The 22,372-nt window shown below is 40.5% G+C and overlaps 1 protein-coding gene across 4 annotated transcripts in view; it reads left to right on the plus strand.

Annotated features, from left to right (window-relative positions):
• ARHGAP15 (Rho GTPase activating protein 15) overlaps nucleotides 1-22,372 on the plus strand; it is a 458,500-nt gene that overhangs the window by 7,487 nt on the left and 428,641 nt on the right. For 3 of the 4 annotated variants that reach the window (XM_048868642.2, XM_075117817.1, XM_075117819.1), the window contains one exon: nucleotides 17,554-17,733. In XM_048868642.2, the coding sequence (XP_048724599.1) occupies nucleotides 17,569-17,733 (165 nt within the window). In that variant the 5' untranslated portion in view covers nucleotides 17,554-17,568. Of the gene's footprint in view, nucleotides 1-127; nucleotides 245-17,553; nucleotides 17,734-22,372 lie in introns of those variants that run through there. The other variant, XM_075117818.1, reaches the window with a different exon arrangement.

Genomic DNA, 22,372 nt, shown 5'->3' on the forward strand with positions numbered 1-22,372 from the left:
CACTTGGATTTTAATAGAGCTTAGTTTAACATGGGTTAAAAGCACACCCTTTTTTCTAGTGAAGGCACAGCTATAGTCAAAATGAAAGTGAAATTTGTGTTAGCACAGTTGTGAAGTCAGAACTTGTACAACACAGGAAGGTCTTCTTGAGTCACTGGAATACTTACTGCTTCACTCATTTGAAGTTCTTTGGTGCTGGATGTAGAATTGTGCCAAACTTTTCATCATCAGGTGCCTGCTTCAGGTAAGTATCTATAGTTTGGGTGCTTATCTGAATCTTGCCCAGATACGTTTTGCAAAATGGTGCTGGAAATATCTCAAACAGGTTTTCTGTGAGATTTCTAGCACTTCTACTTCTTGTTGCCACTGAAACTGTTGCAAAAACAACCTTTCTCATGGTATTTCATCGGCTCTGATCTGGTCTGGTAGCATGAAGGGAACAACACTTTTTTAAACAATTTAGAATCTCAAAAAAGGTACAGTTCAATATGGGTTTAAAAACTGGTGAAAATTCAGGATTTTTATGACATCCAACTTCCTAGTGAAAAATGTTTCTTATACAAAATGAAAAATTCTCATTTTGCAGTATTCTGGAAACAACATTAAGAAGCATCATATGCATGAGTAGAGTGAAACTTTTGCATTTAGATCTACTCAGTCTTGTATACACTGGTTAGAATTTCATAATTTTATTTCTGTATTGACAGAGGGTTTTTCTTTCCCTTTGCTACACACAGTTGGGAGTATAGCTGGCCTGTAGTAGCTCAAACACTATTGCCCAAGCTGAGCAGTGATAGGAACACATCGATCAGCATTTCTCTAGCTGTATCCGGTCTAGCATTAAACTAATTGGATCAATGTGATCCTAGCTCTGCTGCTGACAGCAATTGTTACTGTCAACAGCATAATGGGCAAACAATTTCTAGTTTGTTGAACATCAGCTGATATTTTTCCAGCTGTTTTTGGCACTGAAATAGAGTCAATATTCAACATATCTGGAGTATATTTTATGTAGTTTACGCAGCCTAATAATGGAAATCAGCTTGGTTATGAGTCAAATAGATTAAGGTAAGACATTAAATATGTTGCAAACAGGAAGTACTGTAAGTAGCAGTTTGCATGGGGAGGGTTCTTTTTTTGCAATAGTTCATATTCACGTGGATTCTTTCTATTGCCTGTTATGTTTTTGTAACTTAAGTAAGCCACAAAAGTAATGTAACCCATATAGTACACTTTGAGCTTTGGGTTCTATTTAAAAAACTGAAATATTAAGACCACACATCCCATTTTCAGTAAATGGCGGGGGCGGGGGGTGGGGGGGGTAAAGCCTCAGTGATTTTTGTCACATACCGTGATTTTGGACATTAGAAAAATTGTAAAACCCCTGATGCTTTAAAATAACCCTCATATGATGTAACTCAGAACCAAGTGACGTGTGTGCACTGATTTATGCAGTAGTCACTTATAGACATTAAAGTTCTCTCTGACCCCATACTCTCTAATGTTCCCTTTGTGCTATACACTAATCCTCTCCCCACTAACCAAGTGTTATGCAGTCCCACAGGGACTGGTGGGGAGGGAAATGGAATCTTCACTTGCCAGGTCACAGAATGCCAGAAAAAGAGCCTGAAGTCAATAAAAGTACGTTTGTAGGGCTGAGCATTAGATCTGATTAATTATTGAACTATTTGCTCATCACAGAGTCTACCACTACTTGCCTGGTCCCTCAAACGTTTCCCATGCTATCGTGGAAGAAGCATCATAGAGCACAGCAGAGACCCTTCCTAATGAGTCTGTCTCTCTGAGTATGTCTACAGTGCAGCTGGGAACATGCCTTCCAGCCAGGTTACACAGAGTAGTGCTCTCTCTGCTCAAGCTAGCATGTTAACAGTAGCAGTGTGGACATTCTGGCATGGGTGGCAGCTCGAGCTAGCCATGTGAGCTTGAACCCAGGGGTCACAAGGGCTTAGACTGGAGAGATTAGTCCAAGATGCTGCCCTTGCCGTAATGTCCACACTGCTATTTTTAGCATGCTAGCTGGAGCCGATTTAGCATGACTCCAGCTAGCTGGGCTGGTAGGCATGTTTCCAACTGCAGTGTAGACATAAACTCTGTGGCTTGCTTCTTTTAGGGGCCTATGCACCCATACGTGGCTGGGGGGCAGGTTTTAAGGTTTTGTAGCTGGGACTGCAGTCATAATACAGGCAAGATTCCAGAGTAGCACAAAGCTGCCCTAATGTAGGACAGGATCTGGGCCTCAGTCCTCTATTTACACCTAGCAAGGGCAGCTATCACCAACATGCTACTATGAGACTACTGTTCACGTCTCTCACCCTGTCCACAGTGTACCCACTCTATTTCTCTTCCATCACATCTCCTTTCTCCAAATCCGGAGACAAACTGAACTACAGCTTTTGAAATACACAGCTCTTTTACTGAATTTTCATATTTTTATCAAAACATGTAATAAGAGTAAAAAAAGGTACGCACATGCCACCTACCTAGCTTTGTCTAAATGTAACACAAAGGAGGACAACAACAAAGCAGTCATTTGGTTTATTGTTCTTTTGTCTTAATTTTTTGGCCACTTCAGATACTGTAAATGAGCCACTAAAACAAATATCTGAATAACAAGCTACAACCAAACTATTCCGGGCAACAAACCACACCTAACGTATTTTTAATACTATTGTTACCACACAGGAAATCACTGAATTGAAGAATAATAGTTTGCAAGCTATATTACTGTGTACATTTTAAAACATAAGAGTATGTTGGCACCTACTCTGTGGAACCATAGAAAAAGTGTGGATGTAAGCTATATTCCAGATTGGTGCTCAAGTATGCAGGATGAAATATTGTGCTTTTCTTAAACTTTAGTACAAATACATAGAATTGTAGATGGTAGAGTTCTAAGTAGAAAAGAAGCAAAAAAGCAGATCCAAATCTTACCCAAAATACTATAACAGACACATAGTTTGACTATGATATATATACACACATGACATTGCCATCTTTGTCTTCGTAGCCTTGTGGAGGAATGGTCAGTTTGTTTTTTCTCTCAAGAAATGTGGTGAGTTAGTGCTTGAGTCTGATCTAATTTCACCCCAGTTGTCTGCTATTGTAACTCCATTGACTTAGGTGGATTCTGTGGTGAGATCAGAATCAAGAAAAGGGTACTTGACTCCTGTAGTCATAATGTATTTTGAACAGATTATAAGCAAACTGTTAAATGGCACCAGAATCCCATAAGAACTACAATGTTCTTATTCCAAGTGTGAATCATTAAGGATTTTTCCTGTACTTGTTTATCATGATTGAAAATTTGTATATTTACTTGCCTTGGTCAAACTAGTCTTTATCCGGAAAAAATATATAAAGTTTTAAAACTGCAAGAGAGAGAGAATGAAAGAAGTTGAAAATAGCCTTCCTATATAATGGAACAGTTCAGAACCTCACAGAATACAGGATTTGGTAGTTTGGGATCTTAAGGCTGCTTAAGGAGAGTGTGGTATGAAAACATATTATTATTTGTATTACAGTAGTGACTATGGGCCACCATTCAGGATTGGAGCCTCATTGTGCTAGGAACTATGCAAATATATTCTAAAACATGGCCCATACCATATTCTACAGGGATTTGTTCTTGGCCCAATGCTGTTCAATATCTTTAACAATAATCTGGAAGAAAATATAAAATTATTGCTTTTAAAAGTTGCAGATGATTCACATTGATAGAGTAGTAAATAACTATGGGAACAGATCAATAATACAGATCCAGCTGTATTGCTTGGCAGGCTGGGCTCATTTGAACAACACATATTTTAATATAGTTACATTTTAATATGGCTAAATGTCAGTCACTCGAGATGGGAGACCATATTCTAGAATGCACTGGCACAGAAAAGGGCTACTGGTTGAATATGAATCCCCAGTGTGATGCTGTAACAAAGAATGAGAAAGTGATTCTTGTATAAGCAGGGGAGAATATCAAGAGAAGTTAGGAAGTGATATTACATCTGAATATACCAACAGGGAGACCATTACTGGAATACTCTGTCTGGTTGTGGTGTCAAAACTTCAAAAAGGATGTTGGCAAATTGGAAAGAGTTCAGAACTACAATTATGTTTCAAGGTCTGGAAAAGATAATGAGAGACTAAAGAAGCTCAATCTAAATAGTTTATCCAAGAGAAAGTCATGAGGTCACTTGATCATGATCTACAAATACCTATATGGAAAAAAAGGTGTGTTATAGATGGCTCTTGAATCTGACATAAAAAGACATAAAGAGATCCAGTTGTTGGAAGCTGAAGAAAGACCAATTAAAACAGGAAAGAAGGCATATATTTCAACAGTGGGGGTCATTAATTGTTGGAACAAATTGTGAGTTTACAATAAAAAAGGGAAAAACAAAACAAACTTTAGATTATTACTTTCTCTAGTTTTCCCAGTGTATCCTGTCAGCTCATTATCATCTCTTAGATCGTAAACTCCTTCGGGCAAGAACTATATTTATCTGTGTCTTTGTAAGAGATATAAGACTCGTTTCTGAATGCTTTAATGAATTTGTCTCCACCTGTAGCAGACTATAAAATGCTGAACAAACTTGACTGCTGATTTGCATAAACAAGGTGCTAGAGTGGCTGCTGTTTTCTGATGATACTACGGTTTGGTTTTAATGTTAAGGAGTTTTTATGCAGGTTGTTTTTCTTTGGTATTTGGTGGAATGTGTTATTGCCTGTTGGTCAACCTAACTTTAAAAGGAATGGAGGAAGACAGTCCTTCAAGTGAACAGTAAAGAAGACAGTCCTATGAGGAGGATTGCTGCTGATTTTCTTTGTTCACAATATTGGAAGAAAACTGCTTGGCAAAGAAGATATGGTAATCCATAACTTGGCGTATACCAGGAGGAGCCAGAAGATACTATGGCTAAAATTTTCAAAAGGGCCTAGGCAACTTTTTCCATTGCAAGTTATTAGATCTTAGGCTCTTAGTCACTTAGGTAATTTTACCCCAGGTCTATCTGGAGTGCAGGTACTTTTTATTGGCAAAACTTTTGTCTTTCAGGGGTGTTAAAAACACACACCCTGAACGAGAGAAGTTTTACCAACAAAAAGCACCAGTCTGAACAGCACTTTGTCAGCAGGAGCTCTCTCCTGCCGACAAACAGCAGCTACGCTGTGTGCCTTTTAGAGGCACAGCTGTAGCGGCACAACCAGCAGAGGGGCGGGAAGGGAGTTAGCCTGATTGCTGCCAAAGACACTGGGAGAAGCAGGCTATCCTTGCCTCTGTATTTGCATATATCTTCCGTTGCTCTGTGGCCCCTTTCCCCTAACACAGATTTCCTTGTTTGTACAGTCTCCAAGTGCTGGCACGTGGGGAAGCTCCACCTGTTGAGGGCACCTAGGCAGGGTGAATTTAGTTTTGGTGGAGGGATAGCTCAGTGGTTTGAGCATTGGCCTGCTAAACCTAGAGTTGTGAGTTCAATCCTTGAGGGGGCCATTTGGGATCTGGGGCAAAAATTGGGGATTGGTCCTACTTTGAGCAGGGGGTTGGACTAGATGACCTCCTAAGGTCCCTTCCAACCCTGATATTCTATGATTCTAACTGTGTTATTAAAAGCTGGGTAGTGTAGAGAAAGCCTAAGTTATGGCAAGCTGCCTATGGACTGCAATGCTGCCCAGAGTCTCTTCAGGGCTGCCTTGCAACATAGCAACATTTGCTTCCCCCACCCATAGCCTCTCCTTACCCCTGAGCTTGTGAGGGAGTCCCCAGAAGAGAGAGTTATGGCTGTCTTCCACTAAGCCTATGCTAGAAAAATCCTCCCTTGGGTGGATAGGGGGCCTTTACACCATTCTGGACCTTTTCTGTGTCATATGGGGTAGGAACAAGGATGCGAATCTCACCCAGAAGCACTGTGTAGAATAGTTCTTGATCATAGTTCCTGATCTGTTGTGGCTGAGATGCGCTCAGCATGACTCAGGGGAGGGCTTGAATGCTGCTCTAAATTAAAGTGGCTGCAGATGATCCAGGCCACAATGGCATTCCTTTCCCTCTGCACTAGGAAAACAAGAATTACATTTAGCAAAAAAGTTTGAGGTTTTAAAACCTATTTCCCTTCCACATTGTAATAAAAATCAGACCTTTCAGAATTTTTTTTTTAAAGTTAAGCTTCTGATGTTAGGACACTCACCTGGGATGGGGTCAAGGCCCTGTTCTGAATCAGACAGAGCAAAGACCTGGTTTCCTACATCCCAAATGGCTGCTATGACCCCTGGGCTACTGGCTGTTCGGGGGGTGGAGGGGAGAGGTATATGCTTTCTTTCTCTGGTTTTGCTCAGAAATTCCAACTTGGACCTGAGAAACAAAACAGATATGTTTCTGTGAAAAGCTTTGGTTTAAACAAATTGGCATTTTCTGACCAAAATATCGAAGTTGTGTTGTATAAGATATGTTGGTGTAAGGACTGTTTTGGCCACCAGCATGGCACACAACGTCCCCAAGACAGCTGAGAATTGGGACAATAATATTTTTACATTGCCTCTGAAATTGGTGTGGTTCAAATATATTTGTCTTGCTCTAAAGCTTGGAGAGAGTGTATCCATGTATTTCCACAGTGACTTCAAGATAGAAATAATTGCTGTTACGGGGTAATCGGGCAGAGGCGATGCATGGAGTGAGGGAGGCATGCGTGATCATGTGCCGCCCCAAGTTTTTTGTCAGGGTTTATATTTTTATTTTTATTTCTTTTGCGGACAGTGGGCTCAAAATATATGCTCCCCCACTATCAACAGTTACACATCGTCTCTGTAATTGGGCCACCAATGCCATCTGCTCTCTCAAAGCATGTTGCTACATGAGCTGTCACCTTCCAGGAGGGAAAATATCTACCAGAGTTGTGCTCCACTCCTTGGTTTTTGGGGGATGGCGCAAGCGACTACAGGGAACAGGAGAGGCCATGTGAGCCCTGTTCCCCAGCAAGCCTCTGACCTTCAAACACCATTAATCAGATGCCATTAATATTGTCTCCCCATGACTCGCTGTTTCTGTCCATCTCCTAAGCTCTCTAGCTGAATCTCTGCTGCAGAAGGAGGTCATAGTAGTGGTAGAACAGGCTGATAGGGAAGCCTAGCCAAAGTGAAAGAAGGAGGGGAGGGCAGGTGAGAGGTACTCAGGACAGTGAAAAAAGTAACTGGATGTGTGGTTCCTATCCCTTCAGTCATTTCATTTGTATTTGGTTTGTCTATCTTATCCACTCATTGTAAGCTCCATGGTGCAGAGAGTGTCATCCTATGTGTTTGCTCAGCGTCCAGCATGCTTTGAGTCCTACTTTAATACAAATAATGTGAACAGTAATCTTGTACACTGAGAGCACAAAACTGAAAATAACTAGCAAAAAATTTCAGACCCGGGTCTATGAATTAACGTCCCTCTCCTTTTTCTAGAATAGATAACTCTGAGCCATTGAGGTATGTGTTGTTTTGTTTTGCTTTTCCTGTGGAGTTGACTAGGGCTGGCATGATTTTGTAATTCTCATTTCCTGTGCAGATAGCACCTTCAGCTTTTATAGTTTGTTTTTTGCCCCAGTCACAGGCCTTGGCTTTTTACTGGTTGGTTTAATGGCGAATGTGGGATAATGAAAGGAGTGTTTGGCCTTTTTAGTTCTGTCATACTTGGTAAGGCTAATATTAACTGTTGATGTACAATATCCCATTCACCCTGGAGACAGAGTAGCAGATGAAGATCTGAACCTGTGAAAACTGTGAGAAGGTGCATTTTTTTTTCCCCCTTGCAATGTCTCCATTTTCTTATGTTTGGCATTTCCATGGCCATTATTCATTATCCTTTCTATTTACGGAAGTAGTCTGGGGAAATTAGACTTAATAGAGGTGCAAAAATCACAAGGAGAAAAGAAGAGAAAAGTGACTTGGAAGGAAACTAAAATTAAAAGGTTATTTTGGTAACTGACACCTACAATTAGAGTGCAAGATAATTGTCATCTTGTCATGAAAAATAAACACAAATGGCAATGTTCCTTGAGTTACCACAGCCACCATTTTTTTCCCGTGGGGAAAAATGACTTACAACACCACAACACGCTGCACATTCTTGCTCTGAGACGGTGATGAATTTATGTCTGCGCTGTATATTGTGTTGTCATATAACCAAATAAAATGCATGCAAACCAGAGTTTAGAAATGATGCTATCTTCCCCTCAGAATCATCTTTCTGCTTTGTGGTAAGGCGGTGGCCTGACTTTATGGAATCAATGCAAGTACTTATACGTAATGTATGAAAACTCCTACAAATTAAAAGTACCTGCACAGCACCATATAACTAAGCAAACATTGTGGTATTGTGTACTGCTCTGTAGAAAAATGCATAAATGGATTAACCCAGGTAGACTCTTGTGCCTGAGCAGAGCCCCAACGGCTGTGTTCCTGATACATAATTACAGTTAAACCAAAAAGTTAAGGATGGTAATGGGTAGAGCTGGTCAAAAAAATAACTTTCATGAAAAAATTAAATGTTTAAAATTAAAATTAAATTAATTAAAGAGCATTAAAATGTTTGTTTTATTTCAGTGGGGAAAAACCCACTTTCTCTCACTTCCCTCCATCCTTTTCCCCATTGCTGGAGATTAAAAGAATGAAAGTGGGAGTTTTCCAACCACAAGGAAATGAAAAATTATACCAAATGCATCATTTTGAATTTTCATCAAATAGAGAATTTCAAAGAAATCAAAGGGCTTTGTGTGAGACACTGTGATTCAATTGAAACACCATTTTTGGACAATTTTTAGTTTGGTTAAAAGTGTTTGTGTTTGGTTGAATAGTGGGGCTCTTTATGGGGCACTGTGGTCTGACTTTGTGGGACAGCAGGCAGGATTGAGGACAAAAACTGGATTTGTCAGTACAGCTTCTGTGTTCCAGAGGGTCCGTCTATAATTGTTTTGCCTGGACCAACCAACTCCTGAGTCTCTGAGACCCTCTGTTTCTGGATGAGCTCAGCAACATGCCTCTCTGATGCTTGTAAATGTGCACAACTTTGCACATGCAATTACCTGTGTTCATTTTTCACCCAGAGTGCCAAAGACAGAATTTACCTCCTGCAATCCCTGAGTGCGTGTTCAGAAGTTAGGGTTGGGGAAATCCAGCCTCTGCCAGGTGTCATGCCTGTCGCGTGAAGGTACAGAAAGTGTCCTTTGTCAGTTGCTGCAGCCCCTTTACGTATTCAGCAGTATTCTGCTGTGGGGTTTGGGCTGCTGTGCTTTGAACCTGGTTCTTGCACATCCTGGGAAAGTGCTCGTGAGATGGGGAGACAACTCTTTTTTTTTTTTTTTTTGGTGAGGAAAGGGATGGTCTGATGTATGCACCTAATTTCAGCAGAGGTTTCACACCTTTGAATCCAAAGTGCAGACAGGTACCTGGCTTTTGTGGTTCCCATTCTTAGCACCTAACTGTCCCTATACATTGTACAGGACCCTGAGCCTGCTGAATGGGCAGGCAGGCATCCTCTCTGCCCCCCTCTTTGCGGGCTATCTGCTCCTGCTGCCATTCCCAGATGTGTGGCTGGAAATACAGAGAGGTGCTGATGGAGGTCAGCACCCAACCAGGGGAGATGAGGGGCTGTGGATAAAGAAAACTAGGGGCTGGTGGGGTAGGTAACAGTTGTGTTGGGAGAGAGGGAGGGGCTACTTGAGGAAAAGGTGGGGACAGAAGCTACTGGAAGGAACTAAAAAGCAGCAGGAGATAAGGGAGAAGCAAGCGATGTGAAAATGGGGTATGGAGAGCGACAGGGTTAATGGAAGGACAGGGTGATGCAACCCATAGCAACCTCCTCCATCCTCTGGTTTCTCTCCTGTCCAACAATGCCCCCCACAACACTCCTGTAGCTACTCCTAACTCCCTCCATGCTGCTTCTGGCTCCCCATAAGTCCTTAGCCCTCTTCAGAGAGGTTTGGGCAATAAGATTTTGCCTCTCTATGCCTGTTCCCACTGCTCCAGGGACTGCTGTAAGGCAAATTCAGACTCAATTCAATGCCTTTCATTAGCACTAAATCCAAGCAGAGTTTTCAAATCTGATATTTATTTGTAAATATGCAAATTAGCTAATTAAATCATTAGCATAAAATGCCCCACATGGGTTTGGACAAAATATCCTGCCAGCCTTTGAAAATGAGGCCTCAACTTGACCGTAGGCGCTACCAGTAACTCTTGCTAAGTCTGGATGCATCCAAACAAAGGTGTGAGTTTCCCCCATTGGCCTTTGCAATCTTTTCTTTCCTGGTTCCAAAGAAGAGAACTGCTAAAGAATTTATGTATAAAAGCAGCATGTGCCTTTACACTGTGCATGTAGTTAATATAAAGTGTGTCATCTACTGGCATACAAAAATGTGTTGTATTGTTTGTAAATTTACAAGCATAATAAAATTATTGTTATGCATTGCAAAAGGCTTCCTGACTGCAGCCATTTAGAGTAGCATCTGCAGTAGAGTACTTTGTTTTCTTGAGATTTTGCAAGTTTTCACTATGCTGTAACTGGGTTTTTTTTAAAGTATTATATGACACCTCTTCTGTGGCACTGATTATTGCATCTCAGGCCCTCACAAGCATTACTGAATGACATCTCTCTGAGACAGCAGAGTATTATTATTTCAGTTTTACAAAGGGGAAACTGTGGCACAATGAGACCAAGGTCAAAATCTTATTAACTTTGTGCATCCCAGTGTTTGTGCTCCAACTTTATATACCTGGCCTGATTTTGTCATAGTGCATAGCATTTTTATAGCAGTTTGTGTTCAAATCACACGTTATGTGATTAGTCCTCCCAACACCTGTGATGTAGGTGAGTGAGTATGGGTATTCCCATTTTGCAGATGGATGCATATAGATGGAAAGCCAGTGACTTGTCCAAGGTCAGACAATTACTTAGTCATTCAGGCACCAGAAACTAGATTCACAAAGGAAACTAAGGCTTAGTGTTGCAAAGGCTAACTTTAGGCACCCTGTCACCTTGTGGAATCCACAGCCCCAGATCAGGTGTCCAGGGTCCTATACAATGTATGGGGACAGTTAGGTGCTAAGAATGGGAACCACAAAAGCCAAATACCAGTGTCCACTTGGGATTCATAGGTGTGAAACCTCTGCTGGAGTTAGGTGCATACATCAGACCATTCCTTTTCTCTAAATAAATAAGTGGTGCCCCCCGTAGCAAGAGGACTTGCCCAGAATATGGGAGGAGCTGGTTCAGAGCCCCATTGTACCTGAGAGGAGCAGGAGTTGAACTCAGGTCTCGTTTCCTAGATGAGTGCCTAGCTACTTGGCTCCAGAGTTGTGGTAGCAGGGGGCCACTGTGACTCTCAGCTTTGCCTGTTAAAGCTGTTCCACTTTGTATAAAATATTCATGGAGTCAGTGAGCAACCAAGAATGATTCTCCATCCCAGTGGCTAGTGCACTCTCCTGGGATGCGGGAGAGTAAGGTTGGTCCCTACTCTAATGAATATTTAATTATTTATACAAAGTAACATTCAACTGCCTTAATTACAAGACAACCCTAACTCTTCCTGCAATCCTCTCCTTCGTTCTCTAAGCCCATTACAACCTCTGTAGGGGCCCTACAGACAACAGCCTCATTTCCTTCACCACCCTGATTAATTCACTGAGCACCACCTGCACTGAATGAGGTAGGGGTCCTCTAGAATAAATAACATGACCATATAAGTAAAGCTTATATCATAATGAATATTCAGAAGGGGGATGAATTAAGGTTGCACAGGCAACCTCTATTCTGGCATTTCCTAGCTTTTGAATGCTTAACTTTGCAATCTGAGTAACATTTTTTCGACATAGTTTTTGTATGTAACTTCCTATATTTTTTAAAGGAAAAAACAAATTCTACTATATGCAACTGTACCAACCTCCCATGATGCATCAAGATCTGTATTTGAATCCTGGATCTTCACCACTGGAACAGACTTTTACCACTTGAACTAACAGACTAGCTGTCATGAGGAGATGGCTGTTAGGCTCTGTGGACAAGCCCCTTAAGAAGGGCACTTAAAAAACTGTTCTTCTGTCACCTTCAAGTGCACTGTGTTCCGTAATATCTGCATGCTGTGTGTTAACCCCTTCCCCCAACTTTGTGTCCCCTTGTCCCTCCCCTGCCCTGTCTCTCTCCGAGGGTTGTGTATCTGTTTCCCCATACCTATGTTTTCTCCCATGTTGCTGTGCCCCTCAGTGTTCTGTGTGCTGTTGTAACCCCTCCTCTGTGTTCTGCATCCCCCAGATCTACTGCTTGATGTGTTTTGTCGGTGTCTTGTAGAAGATTCAGTTCTCTGTGGAATTCTGCAGTGAAGCAAGTGGGCAGGGCATGTGCGCAGACTTTTAGAAGCGTAGCCTTATGATTAATTTGGGGTGCAAAATGCACTTGTTACTAATAACAGGTTCCCCATACACTGCAGTTAAGGAACTCTGGCCAAATAAAGTCTTAGACAGTTTATCACAAGATGTATATTCCTAAATCTTCTGACTCAAGGTTACCGACTAATCCTAACTTTTATTAGGCCTAATGTGGCCTTATGCTCACTATTATTACCACTAGGGCTCAAGATAAATACTAGGTTTCAGGCTTACTAAAAAGCGCATTTTAAAATTATCTTTGTTCCTTTGCTTATTCCTACTTGTATTATAGTTTTAGTTTCATTTGCACTAATTTAGCAAGATATAAATGATTATTTACCTGATCATAGAATCATAGAATATCAGGGTTGGAAGGGAGCTCAGGAGGTCATCTAGTCCAACCCCATGCTCAAAGCAGGACCAATCCCCAACTAAATCATCCCAGCCAGGGCTTTGTCAAGCCTGACCTTAAAAATATCTAAGGAAGGAGATTCCACCTCCTCCCTAGGCAACGCATTCCAGTGTTTCACCACCCTCCTAGTGAAAAAGTTTTTCCTAATATCCAACCTAAACCTCCCCCACTGCAACTTGAGACCGTTACTCCTTGTTCTGTCATCAGCTACCACTGAGAACAGTCTAGATCCATCCTCTTTGGAACCCCCTTTCAGGTAGTTGAAAGCAGCTATCAAATCCCCCCTCATTCTTCTCTTCCGCAGACTAAACAATCCCAGTTCCCTCAGCCTCTCCTCATAAGTCATGTGTTCCAGTCCCCTAATCATTTTTGTTGCCCTCCGCTGGATGTTTTCCAATTTTTCCACATCCTTCTTGTAGTGTGGGGCCCAAAACTGGACACCGTACTCCAGATGAGGCCTCACCAGTGTCGAATAGAGGGGAACGATCACGTCCCTTGATCTGCTGGCAATGCCCCTACATATACATCCCAAAATACCATTGGCCTTCTTGGCAACAAGGGCACACTGTTGACTCATATCCAGCTTCTCATCCACTGTAACCCCTAGGTCCTTTTCTGCAGAACTGCTGCCGAGCCATTTGGTCCCTAGTCTGTAGCGGTGCATGGGATTCTTCCATCCAAAGTGCAGGACTCTGCACTTGTCCTTGTTGAACCTCATCAGATTTCTTTTGGCCCAATCCTCCAATTTGTCTAGGTCCCTCTGTATCCTATCCCTACCCTCCAACGTATCTACCTCTCCTCCCAGTTTAGTGTCATCTGCAAACTTGCAGAGGGTGCAATCCACACCATCTTCCAGATCATTAATGAAGATATTGAACAAAAGCGGCCCCAGGACCAACCCTTGGGGCACTCCACTTGATACCGGCTGCCAACTAGACATGGAGCCATTGATCACTACCCATTGAGCCCGACAATCTAGCCAACTTTCTGTCCACCTTATAGTCCATTCATCCAGCCCATACTTCTTTAACTTGCTGGCAAGAATACTGTGGGAGACCGTGTCGAAAGCTTTGCTAAAGTCAAGGAACAACACGTCCACCACTTTCCCCTCATCCACAGAGCCAGTTATCTCGTCATAGAAGGCAATTAGATTAGTCAGGCATGACTTGCCCTTGCTGAATTCATGATCCTGATCACTTTCCTCTCCTCTAAGTGCTTCAGAATTGATTCCTTGAGGACCTGCTCCATGATTTTTCCAGGGACTGAGGTGAGGCTGACTGGCCTGTAGTTCCCAGGATCCTCCTTCTTCCCTTTTTTAAACATGGGCACTACATTAGCCTTTTTCCAGTCATCCGGGACTTCCCCTGATCACCATGAGTTTTCAAAGATAATGGCCAATGGCTCTGCAATCACATCCGCCAACTCCTGTAGCACTCTCGGATGCAGCGCATCCGGCCCCATGGACTTGTGCTCGTCCAGCTTTTCTAAATAGTCCCGAACCACTTCTTTCTCCACAGAGGGCTGGTAACCTCCTCCCCATGCTGTGCTGCCCAGTGCAGTAGTCTGGGAGCTGACCTTGTTCATGAAGACAGAAGCAAAAAAAGCATTGAGTACATTAGCTTTTTCCACATCCTCTGTCACGAAGTTGCCTCTCTCATTCAGTAAGGGGCCCACACTTTCCTTGACTTTCTTCTTGTTGCTAACATACCTGAAGAAACCCTTCTTGTTACTCTTAGCATCTCTTGCTAGCTGCAACTCCAGGTGTGATTTGGCCTTCCTGATTTCACTCCTGCATGCCTGAGCAATATTTTTTATACTCTTCCCTGGTCATTTATCCAATCTTCCACTTCTTGTAAGCTTCTTTTTTGTGTTTAAGATCAGCAAGGATTTCACTGTTAAGCCAAGCTGGTCGCCTGCCGTATTTTCCATTCTTTCTACACATCGGGATGGTTTGTCCCTGTAACCTCAATAAGGATTCTTTAAAATACAGCCAGCTCTCCTGGACTCCTTTCCCCCTCATGTTATTCTCCCAGGGGATCCTGCCCATCAGTTTCCTGAGGGAGTCAAAGTCCGCTTTTCTGAAGTCCAGGGTCTGTATTCCGCTGCTCTCCTTTCTTCCCTGTGTCAGGATCCTGAACTCAACCATCTCATGGTCACTGCCTCCCAGGTTCCCATCCACTTTATCTTCCCCTACTAATTCTTCCTGCTTTGTGAGCAGCAGGTCAAGAAGAGCTCTGCCCCTAGTTGGTTCCTCCAGCACTTGCACCAGGAAGTTGTCCCCTACACTTTCCAAAAACTTCCTGGATTGTCTATGCACCGCTGTATTGCTCTCCCAGCAGATATCAGGGTGATTGAAGTCTCCCATGAGAACCAGGGCCTGCGATCTAGTAACTTCTGTGAGTTGCCGGAAGAATGCCTCATCCACCTCATCCCTCTGGTCCGGTGGTCTATAGCAGACTCCCACCACGACATCACCCTTGTTGCTCACACTTCTAAACTTAATCCAGAGACACTCAGGTTTTTCTGCAGTTTCATACTTGAGCTCTGAGCAGTCATACTGCTCACTTACATACAGTGCAACTCCCCCACCTTTTCTGCCCCGCCTGTTCTTCCTGAACTGTTTATATCCATCCATGACAGTACTCCAGTCATGTGAGTTATCCCACCAAGTCTCTGTTATTCCAGTCACATCATAATTCCTTGACTGTGCCAGGACTTCTTCCAGTTCTCCTTGCTTGTTTCCCAGGCTTCTTGCATTTGTGTATAGGCACTTAAGATAACTCGCTGATTGTCCTGATTTCTCAGTATAAGGCAGGAGTCCTCCCCTTTTGCTCTCTCCTGCTCGTGCTTCCTCCTGGTATCCCACTTCCCCACTTACCTCAGGGCTTTGGTTTCCTTCCCCCAGTGAACCTAGTTTAAAGCCCTCCTCACTAGGCTAGCCAGCCTGCTTGCGAAGATGTTCTTCCCTCTCTGTTAGGTGGAGCCCATCTCCACCTAGCAATACTTCTACTTGGAACACCATCCCGTGGTCAAAGAATCCAAAGCCTTCTCTCTGACACCACCTGCGTATCCATTCGTTGACTTCCACGATTCAACGGTCTCTACTCAGGCCTTTTCCTTCCACGGGGAGGATGGACGAGAAGACCACTTGCACCTCAAACTCCTTTATCCTTCTTTATCATCTGAGCTCAAGTTATGGGTCAAAGGTCAACAGAAGCTTCAGGGTTTTTGGGGTGCTGTCAGAAAAAGCTTTGTTCCCTGAAAACACACGCAGGAATTGGTGACTTTCACCCAAATCTCAATGACTTTGCATGTCCCTGGCCCCAAAGTAATCGATATGTCAGATTTCAAAGAACTACCCAACCAGTAGTGGTGGTGGAGCTATTTTTTAAAAAAAGTGTCAATTAAAAGTATTAAGCAACTAAATATGTGGATTGCTACCACTCCCTCCTTCTGCTCTCATAGTATCACATATCACTTCGCCTACTTTTGAAATATACGACTTGTGGGTGAAAATGCAGCAAGTGTTTAATGGGACACATTTTAGCACAGGAAATACAAAGTATCTAAGCAATGGAAAATGTATGGGGAATTTAGACAGAATACGAAGACTAGAGTTCCATTGTGACCAGAACACTAAGTTTATTACCCATTCTACTGGAAGATCCGTGGGAATTTTTTCATAACTCTAAGGCCAGAAGGGACCATTCTGATCACCTAGTATGTCCTCCTGCATCACCTAATATGTCCTTCTACATAACCATAGAACTTCCCCAGAATATTGCTAGAGCATACTTTTTAGAAGAACGTGCAGTCTTGATTTTTTACTTTAAATAACAACAAGGAGCCAGAACCATGGCTTTGCATTTCATTCAAAGGATGGCCCATCCATAGTCACAGTGCCCTTTAGCATCATAGAGGTGCACATGTAAGTTATTTATACCACATCATTAGTACTACTTCATGCAGGACTTCTGCATTCCATATAGTACTTTCCCACCAAAGTACTAACCAGGCCTGACCTTCCTTAGTGTATGGAACCTGATATGCTCAGGCTTCACAGAAGGACACAGTTTTTATATAAAAAAGAAAAAGTTTCATCTATAGATGAAATAATTGAAGCTAAGAAAAGTTTAACAGATCTGTGCTTGAGAAGACTGTGCTAACAGGGCTCCAGCATAGTTTTCTAACATGCCTGTAGCATGGATTTTAAAGTACTGTAGTGTAGAAGTCAGTCAGGTTAATTACTTTCAAACCACTTTCCTTCATATTGTCTAAAAATGTATTGTGTGAACAGGGCCAAAGACAAAGTTTGATAGCTGCCAGCTGGATATGATAGAAGGTTACAGAGAGATTACACTATAGAGGAGAATGGCATTTGAGATAAGGATAATCTTTTACATAAACTCAACTCTTCCAAGAGACAAGATGGGTGAGGTAATATCTTTTATTGGACGAACTTCTTGAAGTTGTTCCAATAAAATATATTACCTCACTCGCCGTGTCTCTCTAATACCCTGGGACTGACATGGCTGCAACAACACTGCATTAACTCTTCCAAGTCAGTTTGGCTGTGTGAGTGATTAGTACAGTAATCAACTGTTGGTTACCCCAGTGTTCAAAGATAACCATGCTTTCCTGAACTGGTTCAGCCTGTGTCTGCTACTGACTGCATTGATATGTTTTTAGGTAAAGAGCACATGTATCAAGAATAACTTTATTGTTCTGTGTTTTTTCAGGACAACGCAGTAATCATGCAAGGACTTCCAGCTTCCGATACTTCCTCTGAAAAACCGAACCCTACCCACCAAAATATAGGGGCTGTTCAAATGAGGATCAAAAGTGCTAACAGCCACCATGACAGGCATAGCCAAAGTAAATCAATGATCCTTTCTGAGAATGTGAAGGTCAAAGAACCTGTAAGTAAAATTCCGCAAGTGTTTCCTGATCTGATTTTTGTAAAACCAAGTTAATATCTTCAGGCTTATTATTAATTCTTCTAGAAACCCTTGCAAGTAGGAACTCATCCACCTACAAGCAGTAAGAAATGCCACCTTTCAAATAGTGTCACCAGTTATTAAAGTAAAACTGTTTAATCCAAAGAGATATCATGGATTTGGTGCTACCACATTTAATGACTAATCAGGATCTCCATTCTCTTGCTTCAGTGTAATAAAAAATGAAGCTGTGCAGGTGTATAGTGCTTATGTTTCCCAATATATATTACTTCTAAAAGCCAGAGGCTAAAATCAGACAAAAGGAGTAAAAAACAGACATTAAAACTCTTCTAATAAAGAGAAACTTTGCAACTGACACACCTAAAATAGTCTTGCTGTAGAAATTACTGTTTTGCAGAGCTCTGATACTGAACTTATCTTAATATGTTAACCGTGAACAGAGTTGCGTCATTTTTATTCATTAAAATGATTTAAAATAAAATAGTTAGTGATGAACTTTATTGCCAATTATATCCCTGCCCCTGTACTCATTCTGAGCTACTAAACAGACTGATTGGTATGAGTCTCCTCTGGTTAATTTTCTTCTGTAATGGTGGCAACTTGCAGCTGAGGCCATATGATGTTACAAAATTATTTATGCAATGTTAGCTACTTTTTTGGACTCCGCATTCACTGAGAACAAAATGGATCTGAACGAGTTAGGTTAGCTGGGGACAGACCCCCAAGACTCAGTCAGTCTTCACAGCCATTCATTGCTGTTCTGTTAGAGAGCTGAATATTTCATAGGAATCTATTATACTAACTGAGTTATTAAATGGAATAAGCTTGCTATAGAAATTGTATTTTTCCTGCATTATTCACTCCGAGTGCAAAGACAAAATTAACCCACAACACTTTCATCAAGGTAGATTGAAAAGTATATGATTTTAATTATTCTTTTTATTTACGTACTTACTTACATGAATTTAGCTCAGGGAAGCAAATCATTATATTTCTGTACTGAAAACATTGCTTTAGATCATGGCAACTGATGAGAGATTCATTTCTGTATGTTTACTTTCCAATTTAAAAGTATCATTTGCCTCAGACACATTGCACATATTGCTTTGTTTTTATCCTAAGTGAAATGTTCCTCAGTTATGAACTTGAAGCAGTGTTTACAGTAATTTATTGGAAATACTATAATGCATTATCAGTAAGAACTGTACCTTTGAAAAAGTTTAAAAGTTAAGTATATTTAATGATGCCTAACATATTTTATTGGCTGTGTTTAACAAACGGCACTAGGCTGCAGTTGTTTTTGACAAGCATGAAAACATCACAGCATGAGACTGCAAAAGGAATTATGTAGAGAAATTACAAGTGATCCATCTCTCAATGAATTATCCACCTCAATAGCCTGCAGAACTCAGCTACCAATTAACACCTACTTTATTACATGTTGGGATGTACTTAATAACTTTCATGTGTTTATGCACTATTACCTTGACTGATGCCTCTTGTACAATTAGGCATAATTGGCATATCAATATGCAAAAGTTAAAAGGATTAACCCTCTTAAAACTAATGAGCATTTCTGTATCCAGCTGCTAAATGAGACAAAATTAGCATTTTTCACTTTTGGGCAGGATTTTATCATGCAGTTTCTCATTGTTGATATTACCTTGTTACATAACTTTAGTTTTGGGGGTAGTATGCTGGACTGTTATAGAGCAAGGGTTCTAAAAAGTTAAATTAGACATAAATATTCACTGCTGCATTCCCATAACCATAGCAGGTACAATGTATGTTCATTAGTAGGGAGCTGAAAAGTTGCTTTGTGTTACATTTGTTTAGTAGCTAATTATATGAAGTGGTATTTTGCTCAGTATATTTCATTTTACCAAGCAAACTTGGCTCCAATATCATAGATTGAAAGCTTTCCATGCTACTGATTTCCTTTCTGTTTCAGTTCTTTTCATCTCTTTTTGCCATGCAGAATTTTCTGACTATATATTGACATACTGAAAAGTATTTTGGCATATTTACTCAGATAAGCCTGTTAAAGTTGTTTGCTAAAGCCAAACGAAAACCACAATTCTTAAACAAGAATTCAAACATATTCAAATATGTTCTTAAAGTGTAATGTTGTTTGAATGTAAAAGATTTACCAAAATATCTGTATCGCTTTCATGTTGACATATCAGATCCTCCATGCCTGATTAGGAAAGGATTTTGGGGGAGGGCATGAAAGGGAGAAGATAGAACCTTTGTTTGTGAAGTGCCTTGAAAAAGTGAAGAGTTCTTTATTATGGTTGTTTGGAGTAATGTATTCTTGTTTTGTAGTTTCTGGGCACTTAAATAAACAACCTTCAGTTTTGTATCCAAAGGAATATAGATCAGAGCTTAAAGCTACATATACCAACATATCAATGGGATCTTATTACACTGTGTTGCAGGGCAAAAAAGGACTTATGCTGTTTTATATCAGTTGAGAATCTGACTCTCTGTTAAGATAGTTGGTGTGGATGGGAGGGAGTGTATGCCATTGGTTGGCTTATCGAACGTTTGGAAACATTTTGTACTGGTTTCACATAAACTGTATTTCTTTGTCTTCAGCTGTTAGGTTTTTTAAAAACCTTGGTAATATGAGTGAACTCATAAGAGGCTCCATGTTACTCTGTTACTTCAATTATGGAAATGCATTAGGAATATCTACTAATGTGTGATCTGTTAATGAACACGTTTCTCTTTCTATTGGTCTTCCAAATCAAGGGCCAAATATTCCTTGCCTAACTCATGCAAAACCGGTTCACTTCAGCTGGAGTTTTGTCTAAGTTAAGGCAATTCAGGATTTGTTGCATTTTGAACAGTTAAAAAAATATTCCTAAAATATGTTTGAAAAAAATAACACATTTATGAAGAACCTCTAGTAGTGATTTGTAGAGAAGAGACTATATAATTTTGTCTAAGTGATTTGTGGCATTCTAAAGTATTCAGTGCTGTGCTTGTGTGTACACCTTGGGCTCTCCTTTTGAAGATGAACAGATTATTTTCTATGGTGTGACAATGGAAGATATGAAGTGTACGTCAGTAAGGCCATATGAACTGTGCATTTTGTATTAGTAAAGATGCTGAATGTATAATAGAGAAGCTAGCTGATGCAAAAGCTTAATGTAAATGCTCATGTCTTTTAGTCTGTGGTATTTACAATGGAAATGCTCAAGTATTCTGCTGGAAGTTGGAACTGATATTAATGTAGAGTTTAAAGAGCACAAATCTTGAAGCTGGACACAGAATGTAGTAGGCAAAAGCTCTTTCATTGTTTAATATTAGTATCTCAACCACCAATGTACATCAGTACTTCTATCTTTTAAACCCAGAGAAATGCATTTTGCTTCATTCAAAGCAAATTCACCAATGAAACGTCTTTTGTTATTGGTGTTTAGATTAAGAATTACGGTCTATCTTAGACATTCCAAAATGCTAATGTATTAGAGTTCTTTTTGATTTAACAGACTTTGTTGGTTTATTTAGCTCTCTGATACGTTATCAGAGAAGCAGGAAGCAATTTTCTTTTGTTTCTTACTCCAGTCCTGTGATCATAGAATACTTGCCAAAGTTATGACTAGCCAAAAAAAGAGAAATAAAAAGGCTAAAAATACAAGCCTTCTGTTTGGTAGAGTTTTTGAGCCATATTATGAGATTATGGGGCTTGTACATGTTTACTTCAAATCAAGCTTATAGTCAAGTTTGAGGCTTTGTATAGATTGTCCCGAAGTAGATCCTGATATTTAATTTAAATGACACTAAATCACATTGAATTGATAAGACTTGGCATCTCAAACAAAGGTAATTGCCCGTATTGGTTTTGTACAAAAATAGAGCTGCTTGGAAAATGTGCAGCCAACACAGACTGTCAACTCCATTTATAGATCAATATGTGAGAACCATTGATCAGGCAGGCATGTGTAACAGTAACACTTTGCATTTATTTGTGGTTTTTATAGCATGTTAAGACTTACAGGATTATTGGCTTCCAAAATATTTTGACTTCCTCATAAATATGTTATCTGTTTAATGTTCATTAAAAGACAGACTGCATCCTTCCTAAAAAAATATTTTCAGTTTCATGATATTTCTCTTATTGCTGTAGGAAGTTTTAGCTGAAAATGGATTATTTCCTTTTCTGTAAGATCATTGGAGCTCCTTTTTTAAAATAGTATATTTAGTGGAAGTTTTTGAAGATTTGTTTTTCCTTTTATTTTCTTTTTTTTTTTCCTGGAGAAAAACAGGCATTGATAAAAATGTTCTCTCAACAAGTAATTGCTTAATTCATTAAGGCATTCTCCCCATTCACAATACTATAAATTGCAAAAAATAAAATCTATTTATTTTATTCTAAAAAGGGCTGTTCACACTGGACTCTCTTCAGACTTGTGTCTCATAGATATCTACATATCAAGAGAGAGAGAGAAATATCTACATCAATATTGATAGAAAAAACATACAGATATACATAGGCATTTTTCTTTAGCTTTCAATAAAAATATGGTAGACACCATTAAAAGGGAACAATTTTGACTCCCGAGTATCTGAAGTAACTCAGTTGTTGCATGTT

Source organism: Caretta caretta, chromosome 11 (assembly GCF_965140235.1).
Source record: "Caretta caretta isolate rCarCar2 chromosome 11, rCarCar1.hap1, whole genome shotgun sequence".
NCBI classification, from domain to species: Eukaryota; Metazoa; Chordata; order Testudines; family Cheloniidae; genus Caretta; species Caretta caretta.